General features: G+C 46.2%; 2 protein-coding genes across 2 annotated transcripts; both read left to right on the forward strand.

Moving 5' to 3' along the window:
• The first annotated feature begins 4,859 nt into the window (after positions 1-4,859).
• On the forward strand, positions 4,860-20,083 carry GPATCH4 (G-patch domain containing 4). Its single transcript, XM_080915918.1, has 8 exons — positions 4,860-4,926; positions 14,519-14,651; positions 15,012-15,085; positions 15,184-15,276; positions 15,372-15,458; positions 17,641-17,732; positions 18,001-18,051; positions 18,721-20,083. Exons 2-8 carry the CDS (start codon positions 14,573-14,575, stop codon positions 19,460-19,462), a joined length of 1,218 nt encoding a protein of 405 aa, XP_080772044.1. The 5' UTR covers positions 4,860-4,926; positions 14,519-14,572; the 3' UTR covers positions 19,463-20,083.
• LOC308419968 (pyruvate dehydrogenase E1 component subunit alpha, somatic form, mitochondrial-like) lies at positions 4,862-10,621 on the forward strand. The gene is made up of 2 exons (XM_080915919.1): positions 4,862-4,926; positions 7,878-10,621. The coding sequence occupies exon 2, from the start codon at positions 7,997-7,999 to the stop codon at positions 9,158-9,160; it is 1,164 nt and encodes a 387-aa protein (XP_080772045.1). The 5' UTR covers positions 4,862-4,926; positions 7,878-7,996; the 3' UTR covers positions 9,161-10,621.
• Positions 20,084-20,179: the final 96 nt, after the last annotated feature.

Consider the following 20,179-nt stretch of genomic DNA (forward strand, 5'->3'; position numbering starts at 1 on the left):
TCCAGGGTCCTCTTTGGGCGGCTGAGTATTGCCACGCTAAGAAGTGACCCTGAGAATGAGCCACGAGGACATCACACCTCCTCCACTCGGGACGCCTTAAAAGTGCCCCCGTGAGTTAGGATGAGGGTTCAGGTAGGAAAATGAGAAGGCCGAAAGGGAGGGTCCCGAAATGGAGAGATTTGACGTTACTAACTAGCATCAGCCATGCCTTCTCTGGTGGAAGGACAGCGGGAAGGAGAGAGGAAGAGAAAACACAGCCGTATCTCCGCCTCCTGGTGCAATCCATGAAGAGAGCGCTACCCTGGCAGGAGACTGAAGCTCTTCTAGCTGCCCTGTCAGCCTAGAAGTCCTGGCTGAGATTCAGCAACCTGTTCTTCTCTGATCTCATTCTTTGGGACCCCTGAGTAAGAGTTGCCCAATACCTGCTGAGAATCTAGAACCCAAAGGAAGCTGTGGGAGGAAAGAACTCGCGCGGGGGGGGGGGCACCTTCCTGATGTCATGGTCTCACCCCCAACCTGGAGGAGACCCAGAGGTGCAGGAGCTCTTCTCAGGGATGTGGGAAACTCTTGATTGAGTTTTGCTTATGAACGGTCATGTTAACCTATCATCTGCTTGCGACTGTCAGTCCACTATTAAGTCACATGTTTGTCTAACTGCCCCTGTAGATAATTTAAGATCTCGACCCCTCACTCTGTTAACCCGTATTCTTCTCCTGGGCCCCAGAGTTTCTGATGCCTAGGCAGGCCTTAACCTCCAAATCCTCCTAGCTTGGTCTCCTGAGTAGGGTTGTAAGACCCGGAGGAGTCTTAGCTCAGGAGCTCGACCCACAGAGCACAATTAGACGATAGACCGCTGTAATAACAAGAGGTTTTTATTCCATGTACACGGGTTGCTCATCCTCACAGGAAGAGTCAACCCCGAACTCAAAAAGCACTCGTACATCATATATATATATATATATATATATATATATATATATATATATTTTTTTTTTTTTGTGAGGAGGGTGAACTACTATTTTACCATTGGTCAGTAGTATAGTTTTTAGAAAGAGGAGAGGAAAAGGGAGAAAAGGAGGGAGAAACTTTGGCAGTAAGGCTGTTGACAATTTGCATTCTCCTTGAAATTCAGTACAGGGAGGGGTAGGGGAGCTGTGCCTAAAGCAGTCATTTTTGTTTTGTCTTAACTCAATTTGATCAGTATATTGACCTGTCCACTAAAACTTTGTTTTTACGTTTTCAGAACCTTGTTTATATATTTCAAAACTTTGAGGGGTTTTGTCCTTGTTTTGTTTCTCAGAAATGGGTGATTAGAGCATGAGTTAATTATGATATTTGTCAGGACCCTATCTAGGGCTTTCTAGAGGGCCAGGTGGCTATCAGTCAGTATATTCTGTGGTTCTTTTCTGAGAATTACTCTGGGCCATTGTTTTTATTTGTCAGGCACAGGCAGAATCTCATAGCCTTGGGATGACTGGAAAATCTCTGAGTCTGGCTTTAACCATTTCTGCATCTTTAGGGTCTCACATTCTAAGAATGGGGTGTTTTGGAAAGGTCTCAGAGTCCCCAAAAACCTTGTTTTTTTTTTTTTTTTTTTTTTTTTTTTTTTTTTTTTACATCAGTAGCTGAAGTGTACTTGAGACACTATGCGCAGCTTCATCTTCTCAGGCCCTGGTTATCTTCACAGTCGGTTGGTGCACACACCTAGATTCACTGCGGTCTGTCTTAAACCCGGAAGTGAGGCCTGCACGTCTGCATATGTGGTGCCTTCATTCTCACGCCGGATGGAATGGTTAACAGAAACAAGCATGCCCTGTTTTACTTCTTCTTTCTCTACTTTCTTCCAAACAGGATAACCAACCTCAGCAAATGGGACTGTTTATTTCAAAACGGTGAGGGGCAGACACAGTGGGCATGATGACTTTTCCTTGGTCGTCCACACTTAGTTACTTGTGGGATTAACTAAAACCCAAACACCTGGGCAGCATCCGCTGGATTTCGAGTGAGCAACTGTTTATATATGTTGTGGAAGCCTATGTAGTGTGATTGTCAAGCATATTACCTTAGATTGGGCAGTGAGTACTCTTCTCACCAGGGTCTCTGCGGAAGAAGCACATAAACAGGAGACTTGGGGAGTGCAGACTCAGCAGGCCTACCACCTACATCAGCACTCCCTGCAGCACTCCCTGTTCTGACGTCTGGAATACCCTGGAACACAGTGTGTCTAAGGAGCTGTGTGCCAGGTCACGTCTGCATTTTCCTTTTACAAAGACCCACCCTAATCTGGACCTTTGAAGGTGGGAATATCTATCTTTAGTCTGGACCACACCTTCTGGTAGCAGACTCTGTAAAGGACATGGAAGAAGGAAGTTTTTGCTCTTGGCCTGCTTGCCCTTGCTCTTGCCTCGTCGTCGTCTTAGAGCCTATGAATACCGAAGACCAGCTGAGACATCTAGGCCCGAGGACTGAACAAGTACTGGATTCTTGAACTTCACTTTGGAGGCAGACACTGTCGAAATAGCTGAACCACAGCCTGTAAGCCACTCCAACAAATCACATATGATTTATTCTTATTATATCAATTTTGTTTCCCTAAAGAATTGAATACTTTAACTAGAGCTTAGTGAGCCACACTAGTTGGACCTCGGAAGACAGTGGGGCTAAAACCAATGTGATTATGATGACCCAGCTCAAGAAGTTTCAGAGGAGAATATTAATTGAGCAAGGTCTGTGGGTGTGTGGAAAGCCCCCAGAACCAATCTCAAGTTGAGACAGAGGGGTCCTCTTCTGAGCCTCTGAGTACTTTGACCCTACGTTTTGACTGTGTGGAGAGCCTGTTATGGCTGACTGGAAACTGGCCCTTGTCTGGAGATCAGACTAAGTCAGTGAAACAGATATGGGAGGAGAGGAATGTTAGTTTGGTTTTGTTTGTTTAGATTTATTTATTATGTATACAATATCTTGCCTGCATGTATGCCTATACACCAGAAGGGGGCACCAGACATTATAGATGGTTGTGAGCCACCATGTGGCTGCTGGGACTTGAACTCAGAACCTCTGGAAGAGCAGTTGGTGCTCCTAACTTCTGAGCCATCTCTCCAGCCCGGTTTTCTTTTCTTTTCTTTTCTTTTCTTTTTTCCCTTAATAAGGAAAGGAAAGATAATGGTGGAGAGGGAAGGAGGGTCTTGAGGGGGACGAACAGGTAGGTCTATCCATTAGGTGGTCTCGAAAAGACTCAGCAACAGTGCTAGACGATCATGTTCACTGGAGCCCAAGCTGTCAGTGACCTTCAGAGACTTGAAGCGTCCAAGGCCTGAACAAGGTGAGAAAGGCAGACTAGAGAAAAGTTAGGGAAGGAGTGGCTACCTGAAAGACAGATGGCCCCGCCAAGCTCATTTGGGCCCCAAACTGGGTTTACGTAGAACACCAATGAGGGCCCCAGGGCCAGAGGCCCCGTCCATGGAATTTATCATGGAAGCAGACAGGTTTTCATGTGGCTAGACTGGCAACAACACTCTGTTTTTGGTATCATTTATGCCCCCCCCGCCCCCCCCCCCGTTAAGGATTCATTTCTGTGAGTGGGTATGTGAACCAGAAACAAACACTCTTAACAGGATAGCCAACAACTCTGCCCCCCACCCGTGTGTTTTCATTATTTTTTTTAAAGATTTATTTATTACATATACATACACTGTAGCTGTCTTAACGAGACACATCAAAACAGGGAACCAGATCTCATTACAGATGATTGTGAGCTACCACGTGGTTGCTGGGACTTGAACTCAGAACCTCTGGAAGGGCAGTCAGTGCTCTTAACCACTGAGCCATCTCTCCAGCCATGTATTTTCATTATTACATCCTTTGTTCTAATTGCATCCTAGAAGGCAAGCGAATGGGTGGTCCATCATGGGGAGGCAATATGAAACATTCCTTCCCCCTTGCTTTTGGGTGAAGAAGTCTGCAACTGCTAGTGAGGATGGAGTACTTGTGCTGCTTTCGGACTTTGTCTCACCTCCTCTTTTTGGAGCTCCAACTTAAGGGTAGAGTCTCCAAGCGCCCTTGTGTGAAGAGAGTGGGGGAGGGCATATGGCCCATGGAGGTGCGGCGAGGCCTGAGGGCAAGGGAGATGCCTCTGAGGGGCCCATGTTGGGAATCCCTTCCCCTGAGGGACCAGATACACAATGGTATAGTACAGAATAGAGTTTATTCAGGTCATGGGAGAGTTAAGAGGGTGGTAGAGGTAGAGAGAGAGAGAGAGAGAGAGAGAGAGAGAGAGAGAGAGAGAGAGAGAGAGAGAGAGAGAGAGAGAGAGAGAGAGAGAGAGAGAAGTAGAGGAGTAGAGGCCGGCCATGAGCACGTGGAGGGAGGGGGGGAAGGGAAGAGGAGGGGTAGGGGTGGGAGAACAAGGCTAGAAGAGCACAAGAGCAAGAGAGAGGAAAGGTCAAGCAGCTCCTTTTATAGTGTCAGGTCACTGGGGAGGAGCATACCTGGCCACTGCTGGGTAATTGAGGGGTGGGGTATACCTGGCTGTTGCTAGGTAACTGAGGGGTGGGGTGTACCTGGCTGTTGCTAGGTAACTGAGGGGTGGGGTTTACAGAATCCCAACACCCAGTACGAAAGGAACTAGTCCTAGCACAAGGAAGTGTGCAAGCAGTGCTGATTCTACTGAACTACAGCACTGTGCAGAGCCTGAGTGTAAGGGCTCCGCGAGGAACCTTCTAGGGATCCCAGAGCTGAGGGCGGAGCTTTCAGCAACTGAGGAAAGGAAACTTGCACGGAGCCTGGAACTCAGCTTCCGTGGGCGTGACAGTTAGAACATCTCTATGGTTTTTGCATCCTAGAGGGACCGAAACGCACTTCCGGGAAGATGGCGGCAACCAAATCGGGTGTGCCACGTGCTTCCACGGAGAGGACTGAACACTGACGGTAAGGATCTTGCTTTCCCCAGGGGCGGAAGCAAAGGCGAAGGTCCAAGAGTAGTTCCACTCGGCTAGCTCTGTGGCTGCGGGGCTTGGGTTTCTAACAGGATGAAAAGGCGGCGGCTTAGTCCTCTAGGCTGCTGCAAACTGGCTGGAGAGAAGACAGTCTCACCGTGTACTTGCAGCCTTCACGGATCAGGCTGCGGCAGCCCACGCCGGCCCATTGAAATTGCGTTAAAAGCGATTCCTACAGTGCCATTCAGTTCAATCCAGAAACGTTGAACGCGTTCTCGCTGTAATTGTCGAGGGCTGGCCTTGTCTCCGACTTTCGGGGAGTGTAGTTTTGAGTTACTGTGATGAGAAATAGGATGTGGGAAGTCTTACAGCAGAAAGCACAGGAGTTGTAGAGCCACAAAGCAGTTGCTTATAAAATTCCTCACGACCAATCCTGGATCTACTACCTGCCTGCCAGTTGTTTGGTTTTCAAACGATCAGTGTTCGATTTCTTCTTCGTAAATTGAGGATAAGTAATATCTTATAAGATGTTAGCAGGCATTAACGAGATGATCTGCGTGAAGCAGTTAATATCAGGCTGGTGGTGAGACAATGCTCTACAAGTGTGGGGTATGATTATTCTTACTGTTAAAATATTCAGAGATAATTTCTGATTGCAAGGTGGTCTCAGCATCTAAATTTTACTTGTGATTCCATATCAAGGAGCAAGGTAGCACTTAGAGAGGCAAGCAGGCCTAACCCTGGCCAGCCAGGCTAATTAGTAAGACCTGAAAAACAAAACAAAAAACCAAGAGGGAAGGTAGGACCAATTCACCCTGTTTTTCTGTTGCTCTGCTTACAGTTCAGTTTTCATTTGGGCTTCATGTAATCACCCTTCCTAGTGGAAAGGTGGATAGATGTGTGATTCTTCCTGAACTCGGTCTTCACGGGACACATGCCAACGCCCTGCCTCCATTTTATAAGGTCTTGTGAGCTTTGTTGGCATTTAGCTATGCAGAATTGGGGAATATTGCTAGACACCAGTGTTAGGGAAAGGATTAAGAGAGTGTGGGGGGGGTCATATGGCCCATGGAGGTGCAGCAAGCCTGGGGCCAGGGAGATGCCTCTGAGGGGCCCATGTTGGGAATCCCTTCCCCTGAGGGACCAGCCACACGACGACTGTACAGTACAGAATAGAGTTTATTCAGGTCATGGGAGAGTTAAGAGGGTAGTAGAGGCAGAGAGAGAGAAAGGAGTAGAGTAGAGGCCGGCCATGAGCACGTGGAGGGAGAAGGGGGAAGGGAAAGGGAAGAGGGAGGAGAGGGCGGAGAGCAAGGCCGCAAGAGAGAGGAGGGGGCAAGCAGCCCCTTTTATAGTGTCTGGTCAGTGGAGCGGAGCATACCTGGCTACTGCCAGGTAACTGAGGGGTGGAGTTTACAGAATCCCAACAACCAGAGTACACAAGAGCATATTTCCTGGGAAACTACACAGTCTATGCGGTCATAAGAAAGAGGGATCTGGGCATTGGTCCTGCATGCCTTCGAAGCTAGCTAGCCTTGTATGGAGAGCTAGTTCCAGGACAGCCAAGGCTACACAAGGAAACCTGTCTTTAAAAACAAGCAACCAAACAGATGGGGAGGGCACAATTAATGAGGGGGGGATTTCTGAGAAGACTTTGATCTCATAGGTCTCTATAAGTCTCAGCCCAAAGGGGGCCCTGGGTCACATGGTCACATTTTGAGAACTGATAGGACTGACTATCGATCGATCATGCATCTGTATTTGAGACAGGCTTTTACTATGCCTCCTTTATTGACCTGGAACTCAGTATGTAGAAGGGGCCGGCTCCAATTCATTGAGATCTGCCAGGGTATTTCCTAAAGTATAGAGATTAAAGATGTGCCCCACCGTAGAGGGCTGGAAGAACTGTTTTATTTTATTTTGATCCTTTGAGACAGGGTTTCTCAGTTTAATAGCTCTGGCTGTCCTAAGAATTTGCTTTGTAGACCGACCAGGTTGGCCTTGAACTCGAAGAGATTCACCTGCCTTTGCTTCCCAAGTTCTGAGATAAAAGGTGTGTGTCACTGTGACTGCTTTTATTATGTGCATTCAGTGCATGCCAGATGCCAGTAAGAGGTATGGAGAGATGTGAGCTGCCTTGTTCTTGCTGGGAACCAAAGCCCTGTTCCCTGCAAGAGCAGTAAGTGCTCTTAACTATTGAGTGATCTCTCCAGGCCCCAAAACTTGTGTGCATATCAATAATGTCATCAGTACCCTGCACTTTAGCTTCATTGCTACATAACAAATCACTACAGGTCTAGTGGCTTAATTCAATAAATAAGCAAACCTAAAAAGAATTTTTGTGTGCAGGTGTTTTGCCTGCCTGTATACCTGTGTGCTACATGTATGAATGGTTCCTAAGGAGACTGGAAGAGGGAACCTAATTCCTGGAACTGAAGGTTGTAAGTTGCCCTAAGGTTGCTGGGAATGAAACTCAGGTCTTCTGGAAGAGCAGCCAGTGCTCTTAACTGCAGAGCCATCTCTCCAACCCCTCGGGTGTTTGCTTGCTTGTTTGTATGTTTGTTTGAAATGTGTATATAGGTGAATGTGTGTGTGGCCGGGAGTGCATGAGTATCAAGGCCAGAGGTCAACCTCAAGAATCAACCACCAGTTTTGGGGGATTGAGTCTCTAACTGATTAGGCTAGGCTGGGCTGGCTGGCCATCTCTGGGATTACAGTTGCACACCACATCATGCCTGGCTTTGTACATGGTGCTTTTGAAGTCCTGTCCTAAAGTTCTGACCACTTTTTTTCTCCTGGTCTCTTCAGTTTTTGGAGGAATTATGTTACCTTGGTGTATTGTGTTCCTTGAGATTTGCATATCCGGGATTAGGTCGTTGGTAGAATTTATTTAGTGGGTGGGAGCGAGTAGCTCTGTCATTAAGAGTTCTTACCTCGGTTTAGGGCGTGGCTTCAGCTCCGGGCGCCTCTAGGAGACTTGGGAACGCGGAACCACTCCTTGTGAGTGCCTGAGTGCTGCTGCGAGAGTCTTCCGTGTGAGTCTGCTGCGCTCCGGGAGGAAGATGCTTGCCGCCGTGTCCCGCGTGTTGGCAGGCGCTGCGCTGAAGCCGGCAAGTAGAGTGCTGGTGGCTTCCCGGAATTTTGCAAATGATGCTACCTTTGAGATTAAGAAATGTGACCTTCATCGGCTAGAAGAGGGCCCTCCAGTCACCACGGTGCTCACCAGAGAGGATGGGCTCAAGTACTACAGGATGATGCAGACTGTGCGCCGGATGGAGCTAAAGGCGGATCAGCTGTATAAGCAGAAAATTATTCGCGGTTTCTGTCACTTGTGTGATGGCCAGGAAGCTTGCTGTGTGGGCCTGGAGGCTGGCATCAACCCCACAGACCACCTCATCACCGCCTACCGCGCCCATGGCTTCACCTTCACTCGGGGCCTGCCTGTCCGAGCAATTCTTGCTGAGCTAACAGGACGGAGAGGAGGGTGTGCTAAGGGGAAAGGCGGGTCAATGCACATGTACGCCAAGAACTTCTACGGGGGTAACGGCATCGTTGGAGCTCAGGTGCCCCTAGGAGCAGGAATTGCCCTGGCCTGCAAGTATAATGGGAAAGATGAGGTCTGTTTAACATTGTATGGAGATGGTGCTGCTAATCAGGGTCAGATATTTGAAGCTTACAACATGGCAGCACTGTGGAAATTACCTTGTATTTTCATCTGTGAGAATAACCGCTATGGTATGGGAACATCTGTTGAGAGAGCAGCAGCCAGCACGGATTACTACAAAAGAGGAGACTTTATTCCTGGACTGAGGGTAGATGGAATGGATATCTTGTGCGTCCGAGAGGCAACAAAGTTTGCGGCTGCCTATTGCAGGTCTGGTAAGGGGCCCATCCTAATGGAGTTGCAGACTTACCGCTACCATGGACACAGTATGAGTGACCCCGGAGTCAGTTACCGCACTCGAGAGGAAATCCAGGAAGTAAGAAGTAAGAGCGACCCTATTATGCTTCTCAAGGATAGAATGGTGAACAGCAATCTTGCAAGTGTTGAAGAATTAAAGGAGATTGATGTAGAGGTGAGGAAAGAAATTGAGGACGCTGCCCAGTTTGCCACGGCTGATCCTGAGCCCCCGTTGGAGGAACTAGGCTATCACATCTACAGCAGTGAGCCTACCTTTGAAGTGCGCGGTGCCAACCAGTGGGTCAAGTTTAAGTCAGTCAGTTAATGGGAGACTATTAGATGCATGGGTGTTCCTCATCCTTGTAAGGAACTCTGTGCTCTCAACTTTGGCAGGAAATACCCAGACAACAAAAGTCTTGAAAACACGTAAATTAAGGGAGAGTAAAGCTCCATGCCGTTTGTACGACGGTATTCGGTGTACTCGTGTGAATGGGGGTGTGTTGGATTTGATTAGGGTAGTGCAGAGTTTATAACCTTTCTTCTTCGTATCCTGGGCCAGTTACTAAAGGAACAACTGCCAGTTGGTGTGATCATAGCTATGAATGACCTCGTGGAGGCATGCTGGGACTAACGCAAAGCTCAGGGAGAGGTGGAGTGGCCAGCGCGAATGTGGAGGCTGGACTGACCCGGTTTGGCACTACCCACCCTGTCTCTGATCAAAGGCTATCATCATGTGTTTTAAAATAAGGGGACTTCAGTCAATTCAAAGTCAATTTCATTTTCTCCATTTAGATACTTAACAAACGTGAAATTGTACTCCCATTCCTAGGCACACTTTATAATCTTTCACATCTAAGAAATTACACTAGTTTGTAAAATACTTAGGCCCTATCTTTCCAACAATTGCTATACCAACTTTTTAAATACTAGGTCAGAGTTGACATTACTTAAAATCCTGTTTATAAACAAGGATGCTCTAAAATCACATGTGCTTGAATTAAATGAACAAGGGTCTTTCTGAGTAAATGCAGATCTGCCTGTACACTAAAGGGAGCTTTAATCGAGAGCAGGTGTAGGGTATTTTGGGCTCATTCTCCTCCTTGTGAGGAGGCCTGCTTTTGTCTCTGTGCTGGGAGACAATTTGCATAAGAAAAGCAAACTTGAAGCCAGCCATCTACTTTTCAGATGTAATCTCTAACTTTGAAGTATGTCACCTTTTTCTGGACTTGGTACCATAGGAACACTGGGTGGCTCTTGGTGAAGGTGTAGGCATTTATTAAACAATGTGAAGAAGGGTCTGGCACCTCATGCCTTGACACCCTGAACCTGAAAATGAGCTAAGTTTGCTATGACATAGGAAAGATGCATTTCAAAGATTGGGGAAAGCTGCCAGCATTAAGAAAATAAAGCATTCACATGAAAAAACCATTTTATTACTTAAACTGTAGGTTCTTACTGTGATCTGAGACACCTTAGGTCTTCCTTAGTGATATCATTGAGAAAATCAGAAAGCGTGTAATCCTCTTCAGCAATCTGAAAGATTCAATGTATGGATAAGCAGCTTTTCAACAATATCATAGGAATACTTTGATTTAGAAACTTACCTTTTCTATTGTGTTTGCATCCACTCCTTGTAGTTGCAACCAGTCTATGAGCTCTCTGTTGGTTCCCAGTCCACGGGGTGGGGGGTGTGTCTGTACCACCTATAATGATTCCAATTTTGTTTTATTGTATAGTAATGTGTAACCATAAAATGCTTCAAAAGTAACAAAGTAGATGTAATGATGTATCCAAATAAATGTGATGTTAAAAGGAAGTGAATTAAACTTGTTTGATTAAAAAAAAAGAGTTCTTACCTCTCTTCCAGAGGACCTGCATTAGTTCCCAGCACCCACATGGTAGCTCACAACCATTTATAAAATCAGTTCTAGAGCATGGAACAGCCTCTTGTGGCTTCTGAGGCACAGTGTGCACATTGCAAGCAAAATGCTCATACAACTAAACTTTTTTTTATGTTTTAAAAATTGCCTTTACTCTTTCAGAAGTATTTAAAGTGTTCAGTAGGGCCTAGGTTCTTCTAGGGCTGAGCTGTCTTTTTCCTCTAGATTAGTGATTAGAAATTAGAATACCATCTGCACAGTCAATATCAAAGATAGCCAAACAGAAAAATAAGCACCAGTCATTTCAGGGAGTAACAATACAGTACAAAGGGAAGAAACTCGGGGTAGGATGAGTGGTCAGTCCTGCATTGGCAGAAGTAAGGGGGGAATATAAAGAGTGGAGAGCTGAGAAGGCTGCACAAGAGAAACATCTGATGTAAAAGGACATCTCGGCTCCCAGAGCCTGAAACATACGAGGTCCTGTAACCTGGCTAGTCTGTTCTCTGGAAGAGACAGGCAAAAGGAGAGAGAAGCAGACCAGGACAGAGCTGGCCCTCTGATCTGACTCCAGATATTAAAGGAAGGAAGTATGTGTCCATGGGAGTTGTGGAACCACAGCATTCGGGCCTTTGGTTGGCTTGCTAGGTTCAGTCTTGAGTCTCTTTGGGTTCCCAGGCTCCCAGAAGTCTGCCTTTGGGAGCTAGTGTTAAAGCCGTGGTCTGGGCATCACAGGCCGAGGCTCGGGTGCACGTTACAACAGCTTCAGGTTCCCAGTTACAAGTGCTGGTCCTGGCCTGTGTGATTCCTTCATCATGAGCACACTACCTGGCTTCTGTGTTTAATTCTCCTGCAGACTCTACCTTTCCCTTAAGTCTAGAAGCTCCTGTGTCACTTGTTGTTTGTTTCCCAAGAATGCAGGCCACTTGTGGGAAATGGATCCTTTGGAAATGGTGCTCACAGCTGTTTTAGCAGCGTCAAGAGAAAGCCAGGCATCTATAGCCACCGAAGTGTTCTTGTACAGATTCTGTATCATTCTGTTCTTGAATGATACTGGAATTACTGAGGAACAGGGCAGGTTTTCTGGGCCCATCTCTTGAGCCATGCCTCCTTCTATCTGATGCTGACATTCCTACTCACTAGGAGTAAGAAGCTCCCAAACAAGACTGGACTTTTTATTTTCTGCTTTGTAAAATGGTCTGTTTTTGCTATTACACCTAGAAACATCCAGGTGTCACTTACATCTATGAAGTACCCGTTACCCAATTCCTTAGAGAATTGGACAGCCCATGTCTTGATGAACAGCCTGTCACTTTTCATTGGATGGAAATCCTGTTCCTCATTTTTTTTTTTTCAATGTGAGTACGCTGTAACTGTCTTCAGACCCACCAGAAGAGGGCATCAGATGGTTGTGAGCCACCATGTGGTTGCTAGGAATTGAACTCGGGACCTCTGGAAGAGCAGTGAGTGCTCTTAACCACTGAGCCATCTCCAGTCTCCTGTCCCTCATTCTTAAACCTAATATATAATGTTTAGGAGTATTGCCTAAAGTTGTGTTAGACTTCATAAAAGGCATTTAATAGATTTTAGATCTAATGAAAGTTTGCCTCTTTGAGAAGCTCAAGGTTTACTCCAGGAGTCCCACAAGTCAGCTTGGAGTTTTCTGTAGCCAGGGTGGTGGCTCATGCCTTCGATCCCAGCATTTGGTAGGTAGAACCAAGCAGATCTCTGAGAGTGTGAGGCCAGATTGGTCTACGTAGAGTTTCAGGGTAGCCAGGGATACATAATCTCAAAACAAAAGCAAAGAACAGTTGTGTCCATAAAAAATTATCTTACCACAAATTGGTATTAGTAGTCTGTGTTTCCAGTGTCTTGTGTGATGTGCGGTCTTACACTTTGGAGGTAAATTTAGTGTAAGTGAGGTAATGCCATTCAGGGGTAAAGGGAAGTATGTGTGAGTTACTGTGAAGAAATTTGGCTACCTAGAATCCGGGCTAGTATTCATATTTCCCAGTACCCTTTTTTTCTCACTTGTAAGATGAGGATGATACCTATTTGCCAGGATTGTTTGAAGTATAATGAGGCAATGGTGCATAGCAGCCATCTTTGTTTACTTAGTGCTTAGTTAGCAGCCTCTTCCTATACTAGACAGTTTCTAAACAGAAGCTTCTGAAAACCTGAGAAGGCAGTAATGTGGGAGGAAGGAAGGTTTGGCTCCCACGCTAGGTCAGTGCAAATCTTGGCACATAGGAATGGGTTACAGGCTCTCTTAAGTACCAGTCTCTAGCTCAAGTTACCAAACACCTCATGGCTTTGTTTTCACAATGTAAACAGGCTCTGCACACAGGCTTCCTGGTTTGAATTCTTCATTTATTAGTTGTGTGACCTAGTCTAGCAAGCCATCCATGCTGTCTTACATTTTAACGTGTGTGTGTATGTGTTGTGTGTGTGTGTGTGTTGTCTCTCAGAGAGAGGGAAGGAGAGAGAGAGGGAGAGAGAATATAAGTATGGGTAGGGAGTCAGAAGAGAGCCCATGAAAGTCAGTTCTCTCCCTCCACTAAAAAGGTCCCTAGGACAGGTTTTTGTCCACTCCAGGACTCAAGGCCACTGATTGAGGTTTTCCCATCTCAGTTAACTTAAAAAGGCTAATCTCTCACAGACCTGCACAGAGACCAATTTATCTAATCTGCAGGTGTACCTGGAGATCTAGGTCATTCCTGCCATGTTGACAGCAATACCAACCGTCACACCACCTAAGCTATTTAAGGCTCAGCTTCCTTTGTCACCTGAGGAAGGTGGCAAGATTGAATGTAAGTTTTCACATTAAGGCTTCAGTATAGCCTGATGCCACTCATAGGTATTAACACTGTCCTTCCTCCTTCATCCTGCTTTGTGTGGGGTGTTTGACCAGAGAGAGGACTCCCCAAAGAACAGTCTTCCTTCTGGTGTCTCTCAGGACTCAAGAAGAATTCAAGGTCTGGAAAGGTGGTTCATGGTTAAGAGCACTAACTGCTCTTGCTGAGGACCTAGATTCAGTTCCTAGCACCCGCATGACAGCTCACAACTTTAACTGCAGTTCCTGCATGCATGTAGTGCACATACATGAACTTGGGCATACATATAAACTTTTTTTTTACAAAAAGAAAGTTTTTTTTTTTTTTTTAAAGATATTACATATAAATACATTGTAGTTGTCTTTAGACACACCAGAAGAGGGCATCATATATCATTACAGATGGTGTGAGCCACCATGTGGTTGCTGGGATTTGAACTCAGGACCTCTGGAAGAGCAGTTAATGATCTTAACCACCGAGTCATACACAAGCAGCTTTATGTACTTTAGGCACAGGTGGGATCTTGAGCATTCCAGGCTGGTCCCAAGCTCCTAATCAACTTTGAACTCCTGAGCCTTCTGCTGCCACTTCCCCGGAGCTGGAATTACAGGCATGCACTACCACATCTGGTCACACAATGCTGGAGATTGAACCCAGGATCTCACGAATGCTAGGCAAGCATTCTACCTACCAATGTATGCTAAGATACAGCCCCAGCCCACACTACCATCCCTTTCTTTTTTACTCATTCAGGGTCTTATGTAGCACAAGGTGGCGTCAACCTTCTGTATAGTTGTAGATGATATGAACTTCTGATCCTCTGGCCTCTACATTCCAGCTGCTGGGATTACATGTGTGTGTCAGCATGCCTGATTTTACATGATGCAGGAGTTGGGGCCTGGGGCTTTGTGTGTGCTAGACAAGCACCCTGTTGTCAAAGCTGTACCTCCAGTCCTTCCTTTCCCTATCTAGAGGATGGTGCCACATTCTTCGTGGTGAGAACCTGGGACAGAGCTTCTCCCAACCATGAGTGTCACCCCGGAGGTCAAGAGCCGTGGGATGAAGTTTGCTGAAGAGCAGCTGCTGAAGCATGGATGGACTCAAGGTGTTCTAGGGTCTCTTCCATATCCTCCCAGCTCCCTGCTCTCCTGCCCCGTCAGCTCAGAGGAGAAACGGGTCTACAGAGAAGTCTTTAGAATCATGCATTTTCTGACCCGTCCAGGCTAGGGAAGAATGGGAGAAATCCCATTTTGGATGAGGGACAATGAGGGGCAAATGGTTGGTCAGACTAGAGGAATCTGCAGAGAGATAGAAAAGGTAGTTCTGGCTCAGATGGGGGCACTTATTCAGCAGGGCTAAAAGGAATGGGGTGAGGTAGGTTTCTGGAAGGCACAGTATGCCCCAAGATCAGTATAAGGAATGGTGAGGTCTCAGGGCAGGCTACAAAATAAATCACTCTCTGCAGGTAAAGGCCTGGGCCGGAAAGAGAATGGCATCACCCAGGCCCTCAAGGTGACACTGAAGCAAGATACCCATGGGGTAAGTCTGGGAGGTGGTCAGCATGAATGGGAGAAGGGACCCAGGAGGGCCAGTGGGTGGTGCTCAGACTGTGACTTGTACTTATTGTTCACCTGGAGGTGGGACACGACCCTGCCAAGGAATTTACAGACCACTGGTGGAGTGATCTCTTCAACAAGACTGCTGCCAGCTTAGTAGTGGACTCGGGGAAGGTATGAACTTGTCAGGTTATAGCAAAGAAACCTGCAGGCCTGGGGTCGGGTAGGGCAGTGCAGTGTGCCGCTTTCTCACCGGTATCTTCCAACAGGATGGAGTGCAGATAAGGCGCCTTTCCATGGAGAACACCCAGCGCAGTCACCCCAAGCCCAACTTGCTGTATCAGAAGTTTGTGAAGGTACTAGAGTGAGCGATCCAGCTCCCAGCTGCTCCTCTCCCCCCTGGGTCCTTGTGTGTCTTACTGATTCCCAGGATATCCCAGGACACCCAGATCCTGTGTCCAACCTTGCTGTGCCCATGCCCTCACCCAGAATCCCGTCTGCTGGGGAAGCAGTAGTACACAGTGGGAGGGAGGGTGCAAGCCACTGGGATGGGGTATGTTGGTGTGTAATTTTAAAAGAGCTAGAAGCCAGGAGAGTCCTGTTAGGTCGCCCGGTCCATCTTTATTTTATATATGTGACCCAAAGAGTAAAAATGTGGGCAGAAGAGCCCACAGCAAAAAGAACAGAAGCCAGCAGTTAGTGAGCATAGATTCTGTGCTCAGGGCTTTCCCGGTTATCTAGCAACCCTTCCATTTCTACATTTGACATCTACTCAGTTTGAGCAGTCCTTGCCCCGTTAAGAGCCTCTGCCTCTATTCTCACCCTCCACCACAGTCTGCTGACCTGCAAAGCGTCCATAGGGTTCTCTCTGAAACACAAACTGTTATGTAGTGAGGATTTTGGTTTTTTTTGAAAAGCTCAGGAATATTATGGAAATATGTTTTTGTTTTACTCTCAGGTGAGGGATATGGGGCTGCTTCAGATTGCATTCAGCAGCTATAATTTGCCTCATGCTCTAGAAAAGGTGTGGTTTTGCCAGCAGCAAGCAGTTTCTTTGATTCTGTGACATTTGGAATTCTGGGGACTTTTCAGAGGGTATATAAACGCTAGACCCCGGAGGAAGGGTATTGTGGGTTATTGGTTATGGTTTGTTAAGCAGTCATACACAAAGGAAAAAAAAAATTAGATGTCCTGTCAAGGAATTCCATGCTCCTAATCAGCAGAAAGTAATTTAACAATAACATTACCTCCTTTCTTTTCTATCCTTTTCTCTCCTCTCCCATCTAGCATTAGGGGGTTGAGAGGGTAGAGAAAGGGTAGAGAAGGGTGGAAGAAAAAAAAACCCCACAAAGTAGCAAAAAACAGCTACAGTTTCATGATATTTTTTGTTAGTTTTTGTTTTTCAAGACAGATTCTCTGTGTAGCCCTGGTTGTCCTGGAACTCATGCTGTAGACTGGATTGGTCTTGAACTCAGAGATCTGCCTGCCTCTGCTTCATAAGTGCAACACCACTGCCCAGCCCCATCCTTTCTAATGAGACTCTTCTGTGGCCCTTCATGCTTCCAGTCTCGCTTCTTTCTAGGACCAGTACACATTAGTCCCCGGGGTCTTTTTTTTCTCTTTGAGGACGCTGTGTTTTTCTACCTGCCCTTTTCTCTGTCAGTTGTTTTTCTTTTACCTGCTAAACATTTCTTGCTTTCACATTAAGATTACACATAAGCACCCTCTAGAAACCACTCCCTAAACTCTGGCCTGAGTTATCTGTGAGGCAAGCAGCATTCATCCTAACTGCCCATGTAGTTACATCTGGACTGGACCCATCTCTGTCTTTCTTTCTTTTTCTTTCTTTCTTTCTTTCTTTCTTTCTTTCTTTCTTTCTTTCTTTCTTTCTTTTTTCTTTCTCTTTCTTTCTCTTTCTTTCTTTCATTTTTTTTTGTGTGTATGTGTGTTGACATATGTGTGGGAATGCATGTGTGCAGATAGTGTCTAGGTATCTTTTTGATCTCCACCTTGTGTTAGGGTCTCTTACTTGAATCCAGAGCTTGCCAATTTGTCTAGTTTAGCTACCAAGCTAGCTTGCTTGCTGAGACTACAGTTGATCAGCATGTCTGCTCAGCATTTATGTGGGTGCTGGAGATTTGCACATAGGTCCTCGTGCTTGCATAGCAAGTGTTGTTACCAGCTGAGCTACCTCCCCACCTGGATCCATTTCAGCTACATGGCCCATAATAGGTTATGAGTCTAGTTAAACAAGAAGACTGGGGATAGGGGTGCTGTCTTTATTGTCAGCTTCTAGCACATACTCCACTATGAAAACTCAGAGCACTTTTCCCTGCTTGTTCTTCAACTAGCCAGTGGTGAGCCAGAGAGGCTCCTGCCCAAATTGGAATGTACAGGCTGCATGACTTTGCAAGTAATAATGGTGAGAGCTGTCAAAGTCAGCCCTTGGGCAGTGAATCCCCAAGGGGTTGGAAATGGAGGAGAGTTGGTAATGGTATTAAGTTGGCTTCATCCATCTCCATGATCCTTTTCTTCTAGACAGCCACACTAACCTCAGGTGAAGAGAAGCCCGACAGAGACATGAGGAGCTGCAGTGATGTTGGCAACCATGAACCTACGCCCCCAAAGATGTGAGACTTTATTTTGATACTGAGGGCATGTGGGAGATGCTTTGGGATCTTAAGAGAATGAACCTAATGCTTGACTGAGCTCTTGTCGGAGGAGAGTAAGTATGTGTTTGTGGAATTAATTAGATTGTACAAATCTTTGTATTCTTAGCACTTCAAAAAGTGCTAGGTTTGCCAGGTTTTGAACAATAGTGAAGATGAATATTGGGGGGGGGGGGGCAAACCAAACCTTCTACCATACGTGTTTGTGACTTGTCATCTGCCCTTACAGTCTGACTGATGAAATGCTACTCAAAGCTTGTGAGGAGCGAACAGCACACAAGTAAGTTGTGGTCACCTTCTGGGTCTCCCATCTTTTCTGCCCAGGTTTGAGGACAGCCTGGGCCACCTTGTTGCAGTAAATATTAAAATGGATGGCTTAGCTCTTTATACCCCGTGATCTCACTCTGAAAATGCCGCTCTAGTGTGGAGCTGAACACACAGACTCTGTCACTTGGTCCAAGCCACCCTCTCCACACGATTCCCTTCCCAACACAAACATTACTCCAAAGCCCAGTTGCTTTTCATTATAGGTTTACATATTTGATTCTCAATCCACAAACCCTCTACACAATAAGATTAAATACAACAAAGATACAAACTGCCCTTCTATAATGGATAAAAAGACCTAGAAAATCCCTTACAAATATCCATATCTATCTCCAATTATGGCCACCTGGATCTAAGTCTGCTTTCTCCAGCTCCACCTTGATCTCTCCCTGCTACCTTTTTTTCCTCCTTTTCTGGTTTCCTAGCCTTTCCCCCTGCCTACCTCCTCACTGTCAAATCATGTATCACCTTAACACAAATCTACACCACCTCCCAATTTTTACATTCCAAGGGAATAATTGCTGTTGCTGACAAGTTCATGTTTGAAGCTAGGCAGCTCCCTTCCTCTGTTCCAACTTTCTCTATAATACCCTTGCTGACTTGCACCCATTGTCTGTCTTAGGGCTGCCCGAGTTGGAATCACCATGAAGGCCAAGCTTGCTCGCCTGGAGGCCCAAGAGCAGGCCTTCCTTGCTCGGCTCAAAGGCTCTAAGGACATGGGCACCTCTCAACCACTGACTGACAGAGAGCCCTCCCAAAAAAAGAAGAAGAAGAGGAAGCAGAAAGAGGAGGAAGAGGCTGCAATAACTGAAAAGAGTCTAGGTGAGGAGCTCTTGGAACACACTGACAGGAGCTTCAGGAAAAGCAAGAAGAAGAAAAAGAAGAAGAAGGAGGAAGAGATAGAGGGACTGGCCATAGGAAGTGAGGAGGAGGCTGCAGGAGCGAGTGGGCCTGGAGAATTGAGCACAGAGCAATCTGATCAGTCTTCCAGGAAAAAGAAGAAAAGGAAGAGGCAGCACCATGAAGAAGAGGGGGAGATGGGAGTCTGCGATGAAGGAATCATAGATGTGACAGGTGGGCCAAAGGCAGTCAACGGTGGAGCAGATATAGACCCCTGGAGAAGCAACAAGAAACGACAGACGAGTGGGGAAGACTTGGAGACCCAAGATGAAGAAGGGAAGGATGGCCTAATAAAAGGAGAGAGAAAGGTCAGAAGAAAAGACAAAAAGAAAAGACGGCAGTGCTGTGAGGTCTTGGATGTAAGCAACAAAGATGATGACGGGACATGGGAAGCAGAGAACGAGGGTGAGAGAAGTCAGCCACACCCAAAGGAGAGAGCCAAAAAGAAGCGGAGGAGGGACTGAGGGTCTAAAGCAGATCTCAGCTGACTCCTCTTCAGGGGTAGCCTGGTTTGGGGCAGGGTTTCTGCACACTCCTCTGTAAGCAGTTCTTATGCACCAGTCTGCTGAGAAGAGCCAAAGCATTTTATGCTAGCTGAGGGGTGGAGGTCATCCTCTGTGAAACTTCCTGTCCAAAAAGTATAATCCTGGTGCTACACAGCTCACAAGCTAAAGGATGGTGGGAAGAGGAATCAGGGTGGAGGAATAGTTAAAGGAATGTCTCTTCTAAAATTCTGGAAATGTAGATTTATATGAAATGTCTTTGTTTTGTAGACAGGGATTCCCTGATACAGCTCAGGCTTTCCTAGAACTTAGAGGTCCATGTGCCTCTGCCTCATGAGTGCTTAGATCAGAGGCATGCACTATCACATCCTGCAAGATGTTTTCATTTTAAACTCTATAAAGGTTAAGAAGAACATCAATTTATATGTACGGGTTGGGTTACCCTCCCAGACTGCCTGTTTCTAATATGATTAAATGAGAGCTTGGGCCCCAAGCGTATAGGTCACTGCCAGTTGACATCACCATTCCCAGCACAAACTAGATGGCACTTGGAATCTTGAAGTAATTCTGTTAACCTCTGGGGTCTTGGTATAATACTAAGCTGAATTAGTTTAGAGGTGTTTATCTACTTCCCTGTGTATTACAAATAAGGATCATTCCTGGGAGAAGGATATCACA

This window comes from Micromys minutus (assembly GCF_963924665.1).
Source record: "Micromys minutus genome assembly, chromosome: 4".
In the NCBI taxonomy this organism is placed as follows: Eukaryota; Metazoa; Chordata; class Mammalia; order Rodentia; family Muridae; genus Micromys; species Micromys minutus.